This window comes from Belonocnema kinseyi, chromosome 10, assembly GCF_010883055.1.
Source record: "Belonocnema kinseyi isolate 2016_QV_RU_SX_M_011 chromosome 10, B_treatae_v1, whole genome shotgun sequence".
Taxonomy (NCBI): Eukaryota; Metazoa; Arthropoda; class Insecta; order Hymenoptera; family Cynipidae; genus Belonocnema; species Belonocnema kinseyi.
The window spans coordinates 115952433-115965848 of NC_046666.1; the positions used below are offsets into that span (position 1 = coordinate 115952433).

The 13416-nt window shown below is 34.6% G+C and overlaps 1 protein-coding gene across 1 annotated transcript in view; it reads right to left on the reverse strand.

The window, feature by feature from the left end:
• The window catches only part of LOC117181326 (mediator of RNA polymerase II transcription subunit 13), a 173597-nt gene that overhangs the window by 104340 nt on the left and 55841 nt on the right, over positions 1-13416 (reverse strand). Inside the window, exon 7 of the mRNA XM_033373886.1 lies at positions 7546-8104. Within this exon, the coding sequence (XP_033229777.1) occupies positions 7546-8104 (559 nt within the window). The remainder of the gene's footprint in view (positions 1-7545; positions 8105-13416) is intronic.

Consider the following 13416-nt stretch of genomic DNA (forward strand, 5'->3'; position numbering starts at 1 on the left):
CGTCACGATCGATTTTTTTTAAAGTCATAAAAAACAAAAATTATTCCCCTGTAAAACCCTGCTTTGAATAAAGTACGGAAACTTTTACGTAAACAACGCAAATTTCATAATTTTTAAAATAAATTTTTTGGAATGGAAGCTTCTAATGTGTCTCCGAAGGGTTTACATTTTTCTTGCACCTTCTTCCCTATTCTTTTACGCATACCCCACACACTTACTTGGTGGTGGGAGGGGGACCTACAGTTTAAGGTGGGTTCCAAACCACCAAGAGCAACAGCTTTAAGTACTTAAAGAACCCTTTTCTTCAGAGGTAACAGTCCCACGACTCTCCGGAGATAAACAACTCCCTTGCTCGGCTTGCGTTCATCGCATGGGCCGCCGAGGCTCTTCTAGAGTGCGAGGCGGGAATCGAACCCGCAAGAAGCCTTAGAATTGCTTGGTGGAATTGAAGCTCCAATTTCCGAGTTAAATCGTGAGATTGACGATTCTGATGAAAGTTACGTTAACAGTGTTGACTCGCATTCGTCGAATAGTGACTAAAAATTAGATTATAGTATACCTCTAGTATCTTGTGTATTCTATTACTCATTTTCATGCTTTAAGGGCATGCTCTTCGGTGACCACGTGACCAAAATAGTCCCCGGTTATGAGCATTTATTTTGGTGTTCACTGTGTCCACACGGATTCAGATAACGTGTTTAAAATTTGACAGTTTAATAAAAAGCACCAAAGAACGTTTTTGTACATCAATATGTTTATAATTTCAAAGAAAGTTTATTTATAAATTGATGAAATAGGATATTACCATTCGAGTTATAGCACTTTGCAGATAATGTTTGGTTTGATGCATTTCAGATTTTTTGATTCGCGTATATTGAGCACTGACAAAAAATTTGGACTAAATGACTTAACCTTAAAAAAAAATTAATATAAGCAATGAAATTTGTATATTCTTTGCAAAACAAAAATTTAGTATCTGCACACACGTAATCTATCATTATTTTTGGAGCATTTTAAGCGATTTCTAGCGGAGAAAAAAGAAACTTTGAACGTCGATAAACTCGAGATCACGTAACTAAGTTCGTTCATGAAATTTTTGTGAAGAGAATGAAATGATTTTCTTTTTTTTTTGTCCTCACTACGTCCACAAGGATTGAGATATCGTGTTCAGGATTTAGGAAGTTATACAGAGAGCACTAAGGAACGTTTGTATACATCAAAATGTTTATAATTACGAAGAAAGTTTTCTGGTAAAATACTACAGGAATAGGAAATAAACTTTTATCGTCGATAAAGTAGATGACTTGATTAAAAAAAAATTGAGGAAAATCTTAACTCGAAAATCCGTCCAAGTCCCAGCTTGAGAAATGTGCATCTTCAGAAAATAATTAAAATTTTCTAATGGTTATATATTCTTATGGATTTTTTGTACTGGTGTGAAACAATTCTAAGTGAATAACAAAACCAATAAAAATGAAATTTCGCCCGGGGGCGAAAGACAACGCCAGTCCGACATTGAGTCCCGCTGGTTGGTTCACTGTCAACAATAGTTATCAGCTGATCGATTCAACGTCAAGAATTATGGAAGTTGGTTGGAGAACTCCGACGAGTAAATTGTAGCACATTGCTGGTGTTGCTATGTTTCCAATTTGAAATGTACCTTTTATTTTTCGGACCAAAAAAATGAAAATCATTTTAGACAAAAATTCCATGAACGAACTTAGTTGGCAACGAATGTGCAAATTTCATTGCTTATATTAATTTTTTTAAGGTTTAGACGATTTAGGCCAAAATTTGTGTCAGTGCTCAATATACGCGAATCAAACAATCTAAAAGGCATCAAACCAAAAATGATCTGCAAAGTAATATAACTCGAATGGTAATATTCTATTCCGTCAATTTATAAATAAACTTTCTTTAAAATTACCAATATATTGATGTATACAAACGTTCTTTTGTGCTTTTTATTTTCTCTGTCAAAGTTTAAACACGATATCTCAATCCTTGTGGTCACAGTGAACACCAACAAAAAATGTTCATAACCGGAGACTAGTTTGGTCACGTGGTCACCGAACAGCATGCCCTTAAATAACATAATTAGACATAAGGACTGCGACAAAATTGATAGAAAATCAAATTAATGTCTTGGAAAACAATCTATTATAGTGAATAATCCATATAAATTGACGATTCTTGATCTAGTTTCGTGTTCAGCGACCTCAAAAATACAAGTATACTAAACTTTTTCCGCCATATCGGAACCGCCATTTTGAATTTCGAAAATCTGAATCAAGTATGGTAATCAGCGACCCCGAAAACGTAAGTACGAGGCATTTTCAAAAAGTAAGGTGACTTTTCAATTTTCACGGGCTACGTACATTCAAGTTTTAAATTTTTTGTTTTGTTGTGTTGGTACACTCGTAACGATCATATGTTCACAGTTTTGACTATATAGCCCGTGTTGTTTTTCTGGCAGAGGCGTAAAAGGTTAGAAGGGTTTGGTGTGCTCGGCGATTTTATTCTTTCGAAAAAAAGGAGCAGAGTTTGCATTAGATTTTGTGTGAAAAATGGAATCCAGAGCTCTAAAACTCTTGAAATGTTGACAGTTGCATACGGTGAGTCTACTCTGAGTAAGAAAAATATGTATAAGTGGTACAAGCTGTTCCAAGAAGGTCGAGAGGATGTCGAAGACGAACCTCGCCCTGGATGTCCCAGCACGTCAACAACAGATGAAAACGTTCAAGCAGTGGAAGAAATGGTGTTGAAAAATCGCCGAATTACCACCAAAGAATTTGCTGAAGATGTTGGATTATCGGTTGGCTCATGCCATGCTATCTTTTCGTACGTTTTGGGCATGAGACGTGTGTCAGCGAAATTTTTTCCAAAACTGCTTAATTTTGATCAAAAGATCCATCGCATGACCATCGCCCAGGAGATGTTGAATGAAGTCAATAATGATCCTGATTTTCTCAAAAGGGTTATAACTGGGGATGAATCGTGGGTATATGGTTATGACGTCGAAAATAATTACCATGGAGTAGTGCACCAGGAACTCTTACCACAAGGTCGTACGGTCAATAAGGAGTATTACCTTCAAGTTATACGCCGTTTGCGAGAGGCGATACGCAAAAAACGTCCGGAACTTTGGAAAAATAATTCGTGGCTTTTGCGTCACGATAATGCACCTGCTCATTCATCGTTGCTTGTGAAAGATTTTCTGATCAAAAACAGCACCGCAGTCATGCCTCAGCCTCCATATTCCCCGGATTTGGCCCCCAGTGACTTTTTTCTATTCCCAAAACTGAAGAGACTCATGAAAGGATATCGATTTTCAACGATTGAGGAGATAAAAACTGCATCGATAAAATAACTCAAGGCTATACCACAAAATGATTATCAGAAGTGCTTCGATGATTGGAAAAAGCGTTGGCACAAGTGTATTATATCTGAGGGGGATTACTTTGAAGGAGACAACATAAATATTGAGAAATAAATGAATATTTTTTGAGAAAACCATAAAGTCACCTTATTTTTTGAACACACCTCGTATACCGAGTTTTAAAAAGTGCCAATGACTTTTGCCAAAATTTGTTCGCCATATTGGATCCGCCAATTTGGATTTCGAAAATCGGAATGGAGTATCGTAATCAGTGGTTTCAAAATCGCAAGCATATCGAATTTCAAAAACACTGAATGACTTTTCCCAAAATTTGTCTAATATATTGAAACCGCCACTTTGAATTTATAAAATCTGAATTCATTATCGCAATCAGCGACATCAAAAACATAAGTACACCCACAAAATTATGGAATTCCGATAACAACTTCATATTTTGTCCAGTTCTTTGGATTTTACGACCACTGTGCATCAGTCGTATGTTTTCACGACCAAAAATATTATAAACATCACAACTCACTTTTCAGAGGGCCACATAGTCTCACAATACACTCATTTCGAACAAAACATTGTGCATCACTCTTAGTATTAGACAGGTCTTCACGTGGAGCTCAGTTTTTGCATGAACGAGTTAAAAAACCATGCCCTTCAGACATGGTCTTAAAACTCGTCCTGCTAAAATTGATCTCCCCGTAAATACATGTACAATTTATGTTCTACGGACACCTATATTTCTCATTCAATCAGGTTGACATTAAAAAAACTTAAGTGGCCAACATTTGCCAAAAGATGTGAAATAATTCATGTATTTGCGTCTATTTGCAGCTTTTCAGATGGGACGTTAATTACAAAGGCCACACAGATAGGATTTGTGCCCGTCGAGGTGCGTTTGATATATTATAACAATTTGATTCAAGAGTAATTTTAATTTACACAGTTTTTATTATTTCGCTACTCAGAAATTCAATATCTTATGTAGTTGATGTTTAAATCTGTCAGTTCATTTACTTTAAAGTATTGTTAAATGTAATTTGAAAATATCATTCAAAATATTATTACAATGTAACTGTAAGATTATTAAAAAATGGTGTAAAAAGAAAGGAGTTCGAGTTAAGTCATATAATGCACCTGTTTCCTAAGCATTCTGTGAAGTGAACAAGAGATCTTTAAACGGATAGTGCTAGTGACAGTAAGAACCAAGTACCCCGCGACTACGAAGCGACTTATATCATGTAGATAAAGCCGTCAATGCAATTGTTTTTATTTTCATAAATGATCCTTTTTATGTTATAAAAAGTTTACTTTAGGATTATAATACAGATTTATGAACACAGTACACATAAAGGTATAAATATTAATGATAAAATGATACTTCTTCTTAAGTACCTTTTTTAAAATCCTTTGAGTTATCCGATACATTTTTCTATCACGAGGTATTAACGGTTTACAAAAAATATTTTCGAGGTTTGCATTTTTGCTTTTACCTGCTAACTATCCTCAGTCTTAAGAAAATATTATCTGAGGAAACATTATTTAACAATATTAACAATATGGCGCCCGTGAAATCTAAGTTACGTTCGACCTACAAAAAGGCATTAAATTTTAAAAATTGCAATTTACCTAAATATTTTTCGTCAATTCTCACTCACGTTATACTGGATAGAAAATTTACAATTGAAAAAGAAATTTGAAATAAGGACTTTGTAAAATGACTATAAAATAAATTTCAGGCACTGATAGGATTTTCTTTCTATTTGGCAACTTATTACATTTTCCGAGTTGAATTTTTTAATTTTTTAATTTGGAATCAGGGACCCAAAAAGTATTAACAACATAAATTTTATATAAATCGGATAACATTACAACTTTTGATCACCTTTTTATACAATCCGAAATACAGTAAACCCCGGAGTGCGTGCCGGTTTTGGGGCTGGCGGTTGACCCATGAGTGGACTCAGAACTCTTTTGTCTCTATCTGTTTAACACGCCTGAGTGCACACCACACATCCCCCCTCCCCCAGCTTCTCTCAACAATCCCCGCGGCGCTGCGCCAATCTTCGGAAGAACTGACACCGGGGCCAGTATCTCTCGGGTTCACTGTACTTTGCGCCGATACACCGAATTTGAATCAGAGGCGGAAAAGAAACCATTTAATATCATCGCATAACTAAGATGGTTGGGCAGGGCTGAGGTAGGAGTCAATCTACAACCACTTTCTCGTCGTGAGTTCTTTATATCATTGGAAAAAGCAGAGACCTAAGCTAAACGTAAATAAAATTGTACTTTTTTGGAGCAGCAAAAATTAGTTAGATATTGTATTTTCTACTTTTTAAAGTACAGTAGACTCTACGACACTTTTCGTTTTCGCGGCTGTCGGGGAAGCGAATAGGATGTGTCAGATAACCCTTCTTCCTGTGATACGTGAGAGCCACGTGACGCGTGTGAATTCAAACCCTCTCAAACGCGTATGCGTGTGGGTGAGATGAGGCTAGGAGTGAGGGCAAGCGAACGAAGGGGAAATCGGGAAACGAGAAGTGTCGTAGCAAAAAGTGTCGTAGAGTTTGCTGTAATTATTTCGGTTCTTTCTTGAAAACAATTAGGCCTATGAAAAATGAGTACCAATTTATTGTTTTTTCCATCCAGCCTATTATGCTCCTTATTCAACAACGTAGAAAAAAGATAGGAGGCACTTCGGCGTTCACACCGTACTTACGATAACAAAATCGTGTGTCGGATACTGAGGGGTAACAAAGAAAAGGCAAGGTGATCGAATACTTATATTCTTTCCTCTCTGTTTAACTGATAGCCCTCGAGCGCTTTCTATCTTTTTTTTTTACAGTGTAATGCGGTGAATTATTACGCAGAAGTTTTCCTTGATCTGTTCTGAAGATTAGTGTTTTTTTATGAGAGCGACAGTAATATCACCCCAGAGTACAGGTCTATGAAGAGACAAAGTTCATGTATTATTAACAAATAAGTGGATAACGCGTTCACATTTTGTACCTAAACTTGTTCAACGTGTTTAAAGTTAAAGGACTAAGTTACGTGAACCATTCCTGAATGCTTTCTTACCATCTGGCAACAAAACCGCTTGGGACTCTACCTCTGACTCAATTCTACTAAGTGGCGAGAAGCCAACCTATTTATTGTTTCGAAGCACGATAGAAATTTATCCTAAATTAGAGCCAAATCTAGAAGGAATACGCAGGGGCAGGGCCGCTAGTAAGTTAAGATACAATTCTCGTTCGAAGTTTAAATGTTTTGTGATGTCAGATTGAAACGTGAGTAGAAATTATTGACACACTTTCAGAATCCAATAAACTGTTCAATTATGTTTGTTAAATTAAACTTCATGAGATCCTAATTGATTTAGGGTCATTGCTTTAGTCGCTACCCTTAGTTTTCATTAAGTTTACATTCACTTTGAACTAATAATATATTTCACAAATATGGCGTCGAATACGGAGCCAGGCACTTTCGAATAACGTCCGTAACAGATTTATTCTCACGGTATCCAGTTCTCGACATAGTCAAGGATCCACTTCGCCTAAGTTATTCTTCGTCGACGTTCCAGGAATCGTACCCGTTTTAATAGATACTGTGTAAACGCCGAAGTACGACCAAGTTCCTTGTAACTATCTTTTTGTATAGAAAAATCCCTAAGTGCCATTCGAGTAGTAAATTTCAATTAAAATATTAATATAATATAGTACCAGAATTTCTCAAATTCTAAGATACTGTTGACAGGTTACTCTGCATCATCGATTTGCCTGAATACTAGGAAGACAGTTTTAAAGGAATTTGAGCCTGCATTTTTAACGCGATAATTGGTATCGAAAGAGGTTTAGGAGGATTGCCTGTCGGAAGTGCCGTACAATTCCAGGGATCAACCGTCTTTGGTCACATTCGACTCCATTCTGCAACTTACTCGGCTGAAGCTTACTAAAGAATTCTTACGTTATAAATCCGTACCGCGACCTTTAATCAAAATTCCTGGAACTGCTCGAATTAAACAGTACTTATTAAAAACAAAAAAGCGGCCGCTCAAAATCGAGTCAAGTTTTTCTGATATACAGTCACATATGTCAGATACATATTTGATGTCAAATATTATTCAATTTAAAAAAATTATTCGCAAAAAAACTTACCGGCATAGTAGTAGGCTCTTGTTTGATTTCCAATTTAACAGTTTGTGGATGTAGCAATTGACAATTTATAGGTGGGTATAAATTATTACTGCGAATATTTGTAGTTCCTGTCGAAGATCCTTTAAATCTTTTCACGGAATGGTTTAACCAGGCTTCCTGCGTTGAATAATCATACAACCATGAAAGAGGTTGTTCCTCCTCCAAAAGAGCACCTTCGTATTCTTTCGATGTCAAAATTGGTCTTTTGAGCATCGGTACAAGCGTTGGGCTAAACGAAGTTTGGTTTATGCACGCAGATGAAGTTGATTTTGGACCTTGCAGTGGTGTAAGAGGAGGACCAGTATTTGCATGACTGGGTTGTAACGATTGTGGACTGAGAGTAGGCATTACCGGGTCCGCTGGTGGTACAGAAGCTGGTTCGGAGTGTGGTGTTGGAAGAGGCGAGGGTGCTGGAGATCCTGGTGATCCCACGGATGGAACAGGCAAGCAATCTCCGCCGGTAGGAGGTCCTCTTGAATATGACGGTGGACCTCCTGTTGGAGTTTGCGGTGCTTCCATTCTATGAAAAATATTCCAAATTATTTTCATCAACATCTTTAAGAGCAACAATGTATATATATATATATATATATATCTACATACACATATACACACACACAAAAAGTTCGTAGACTGAATTGTAAGTTTCGACAGTAATACAACATCTAGGGTATCTAGGAGACATCAAGTGTCCTCAGTAGAAGTTTGGTCAGAGTCGAGAGAGATCTCTGCTTTTAGTGTCTACTTTTGTTAACGTTATTTTGGTCGTGTCAGTGGAATGAAGCTAATCGTTTCAACTGATCAAAGAATAAGCATCAAATTTCTTGTAAAACTCGACTAGAACGGTCCGAAGATTTCTGAAATTTTACAAAATGTGTATGTGAACTCTGCCATGAAGCGTAGTGCTGTATATACATGGAAGGATTGCATTAAAACAGGGCACGAGAGTCGTTTAAAAATAAAGACCACGCTTTCGATAAATGTGGAGTTATTCATAATTAATGATGTTCCGGTAGTCCAAAACGTTAGTGCCAAATTATATGTTAAAGTCCTGATGATTCTGCGTGAAAGTATGCGACGTGCACTACCCAAATTGTGGGCAGAGATCCTGCAACACGTGAAATGACAAAGCTCCTAAAGACACTGATAGAAAAGGACATGCAACACTGCTTTCAAGAATGGACGGAACGTTAGACCAAATGTATTCTGTCAGGGGGAAAGAACTTCGAGGGTAACCAGATGGCCGTTTCGGAATGATTACAATTAGATATTTATGAAGCTTAATCCACGAACGTTTGGTCCACATATCGTAGGTAGAAAAAAAACGCAACTCGCGAAAAAGAATAGATTTTAAATAACTTGATTTTTCAGATTTTCAGATACTATCAAAAATTAATACATAATGTGAAGACCAGAAGCAGTCGCGTGTATTTTTATATAGTACCCTCTCACTTATCGCCAGTCTAGGAATGAGATTCGCGTTAGATGAGTTCCCCCTCCACAACAAAAATCTTTTTTCCCTTGCGCTTTACCCTCATATCTGATTGGTTTAGAGCAGACATGCCTAACCCGGGGAAATTCCCTGCGAGAACAGATGTTTCGGCAGGAGCGCAGTACCCTACTATTTCCCTTGGAGAGCAGTGGTGGTGGAATAGGCCTCTCCTCTGTGACGTCACGCCGATAAAGGCCTCAGCTAGATAGGAAATAACTGTTAAGGTGATAGGGGGCGCATAACTCTTCAATATAAAATTGTAATAGTAATTAGGAGTTTCAATATTTTATTTCAGTATGTTCATATTTATTTTACATTATTATAAATAAAAGAGAAGTTTACAAAGTGCAAAGTTCAAAAGGAGTAGCCAACCAAAACATCGATATTCAAATCCCCAATAATGCAAACAAAAAAACACTTTATAAACTTATCTTTTCAATTACAATAATTGAAAATAAATATGAATATACTGAAATGAAAGAATTAAAATCCCAGTTACTATTACCATTTTATATTGAAAAGTTATTCGTCCCCGTTATATCTAAGCGAGGCCTTTAGCGGCGTGACGTCACGGAGGAGACACCTCTTCCACCACCACTGCTCTCCGTGGGAAATGGTAGGGTACTGCGCTCCTGTCAAAACATCTGTTCACGCAGGGAATTTCCCCGGGTTGGGCATGTCTGGTTTAGAGAATCGAATCTATTCAAAAAAGTTAATGTCAAAATTTCACAATTAAGGAATCATGTTGCAGAGAACATTCAGAGGTCATTATGTTAATTTTACATAATAATCCTAAAATCTGTATGGTTTAATATAAGTTTTATTCCGAAAAAAATAAAAAAATTGAGAACTGTGGACTGGATAGGCATTTAAGTGTTCCCATGTGAAACAATTTAAGTTAAATTTATATATTTCTAGAATTGATAGCCGTTCATAAATTGAAACTAAGTTATTAAATGGGTTACATTGAATGCCGACATTTTTTGAAAAGTCGGTAGTGAGATTGAAGCAAGTAGGGGAAGTCGCGATAAGTGGTAGAGCGATAAATGGGAGGATACTGTATCCAATCCTTTAAATAATATTTATTGACAGAGCAATACTCAATTGTGCAAAGGAACAAAAAGAATAAATGGAATGTCGTCATCATTCTCATATTTTCATTGATTATATTGAATGGTCCTTAATTGAATTCAAATAGTTTCGCTGGTTGATAAAGACTTTTTAAAATATAAGCCGCTGTACTCGTAAGTGAGTGTCCCAGATGCATTCAAAATTGTTTTTCTTCATTTAAATGTCGCTACCTGAAAGGTGAGACACTGGTATCATTCGCCTCCACTAAAGTTCTCTGAGAATTGAAGTTGTAAACGAAGTGTTTAAAACAACGAGATGGCATGGCATGAGATGGCGTGCTGAACACTTTTTTCAGTTCGATGAAAGCATTTAAAATATCTTTGCGGCAACTAATAATTATAAAATAGCATTCGAGTCCACCATAATGAGCTAAATACTCATTATTTAGAAACTTTTATCTTGTTTTTCTATTGTAACTCTTCTTGTCTAAAAATAGTATTTTTTGTTCATATAGTACGGATCAATCTTAAATAATTACTAAAAAAATATAATCGACATATTTTTGACATAGTCGAAATCTACGGTGACCACGTGACCAAACCAATCATCGGTTAGGAAAAATTTTGTTGGTGTTCATCATGCCCAAAGACAATGATATATTGTTCTCAAAGTTTTGGATATAGAAAATGAGACAATATTTTACGTTTGTATATTTAGTCTGAGTAATAATTTGGAAAAAAATTAACGAAGTAAAAATAAGTGGATAAAATTATTTTCATTTTTTTGGTGTTCACTACGTGCACACGGATTGAGGTATCGTGTTTCAAATTTGACAGATAAAATAAAAAGCACTAAACAATGTTTGTGTACATCAATATGCTTATAATTCCAAAGAAAGTTTATTTATAAATTGATAAAATGGGACATTTACCATTCGAGTTGTAGAACTTTGCAGGTATTTTTAGTTTAATACATTTCAGATTTTTTTATTCCCGTATGTTGAGCACTGGCACAAATTTAGGACTAAATCGTCTAAACATTCTCAAAAATTAACATGAACAATAACTTTTGCAAATTCGTTGCAAATCAACAAATAAGTATCTGCACGCACATAACCTGTCATTATTTTCTGAGAATTTTGAGCGATTTCTAGCGGAGAACAAAATACATTTTCAACGTCGATAAGGTCGATGTGACGTGGCCAAGTACGCTTATGAAATTTTTGTGTAGAAATATTTTCATTTTTGTTTCCCTCACTACGCTCACACGGATTGAGCTATCGTGTTCAGGATTTGGAAAGTTATATAAAAAGGACTAAGGAACGTTTGTATACATCAAAATGTTGATAATTAAGAAAAAAGGTTCCCGGCGAAAAACTATAGGGATAGGCAAGAAACTTTGAACGTCGATAAAGTAGATCAACAAATTTATAAGCTTTTTTAGACATTTGACAGGCTTCAGAAGAATAAAAAGCATTTCCCAGAAAAATTGAAAATTATTTTTTACTTGAATAAACTTATTTTAAGAGAATATTTAAAAAGATTTTTAGAGATTTACAAATTTGTCAAAAATGAATGTAGAAGATTTTAAGAAAAGCTCTTTAATTTGGCAGAATTAAAAGAAGAAATAATTTGAAAAACTGTAAAACAACATGCAGAACATCTACATGTTGTTTTAAAATAATTTCACTTTTAATTTGAACATGTAATTTTTAATTTTTGTACAAATTTATATCTGGAACTGGAATTTATCCAGAATAATAACTCTTGATTTCAAATCGTAGATTTGAATTATTTATGTCTTACGGTCCAATCGTAAATAAAAAAAAACATTTTCTTCGAAACTCAGATATTTAATAGAAAAACTCCTTTTAATCCTTCATACGTTTTGGTACACATGCGTACCTTTTTCAAAGGTTCTTAACCTAAATAATTATATTAAAAATTAGTAATTTTAGTCTGACAAAATATGATGAATAATTACGTAGATTGAAATACATTGTTACCTGAGTTGATGATGGTTCAAAATACTCAAACAGATCAAATTTCAGTCAAAAAAACATTTAAATCAAGTGTTTAAAAAAAATTAAAATTTAGTCACTTAGAAGTCTCAAAAATACTGAGACTTCAATCAATTAGACTACATTTTTAAAAAATAGAGTGAGAGAAAACCAAATTAGCGTAGGTTAGGACGGACGAACAGAAATTGACAGTTTCAGAAATACATGAAGAATACGTAATGAACGATGATGTAATAGGCAAGTTTTCATTGAAAACCACTGATGTGGAAGCGCGTAATTGAGTTTAAATTTGAAATAAGAAATTTAAAAAATGTGTATATGTACGCACATAAACATATGCATACACATATACACACATATAGCATACATACATATACACATATATACATATAGAGATGAATAATATTAAAAACATTATTTTATAATACTCTGATAAATTTTATTAATATTTAGAATTTCAGTCTGTAAATTAACTGAAATTTTACGATATTTTTTTATAAAAATAGACTCAATAATACGTCGTTGATAAGTATTTTTTTCTGTAGCTAATATTTTAATACTTTTAAAATCAAAATAAAAGTAATGATTGAAATTCCAAGAATGTTGCGACAGACCTGTGTTAAAATTCCCAACTTCACAATCTCTTTTATGTTCAGCAATTCTAGTTTTTAATCTCCTGCCAGTTTCATCTATATAAGATTTATTACAACAATTACATTTAATTAAATAACATCTAAATTAAATCTATTGTAAGTATCACTCCAATTACTTTTCCTGTTGGTTTTATTACTGCTATTGTAAATCTCATGAATGCGTTCGGTAATGATGTCATTTACAAACTCAAGAGTACAGTTATTCTGTACTAAAGTTGTTTGTAATAGATTTAAATTTTCTTTTCTAAATTGAATGTCAGATAATTTTACACATCTATCTGCTAAACCCTTAATGAAACCAATTTTATGCCCAAATAAATTATGTGAATTATAGTTTAAGTATCTACCAGACCAAGAAGGTTTTTTATACCAATTGGTTAATAAATCACCATTTGGAGTTTTTATAATTTTTAAATCAAGATAGTTAATAACATTATTAATCTCACAATAATGAGTGAAATTTATACAATCTTCAATACTATTAAACGCATTTTAAAAAACTTGAATTTTATCTGTAGGAATAATGGCTAAAATGTCGTCGACATATCGTTTGTACAAAATAGGTGTGAAATCTAACAATTGTAAAGCTCTTTTTT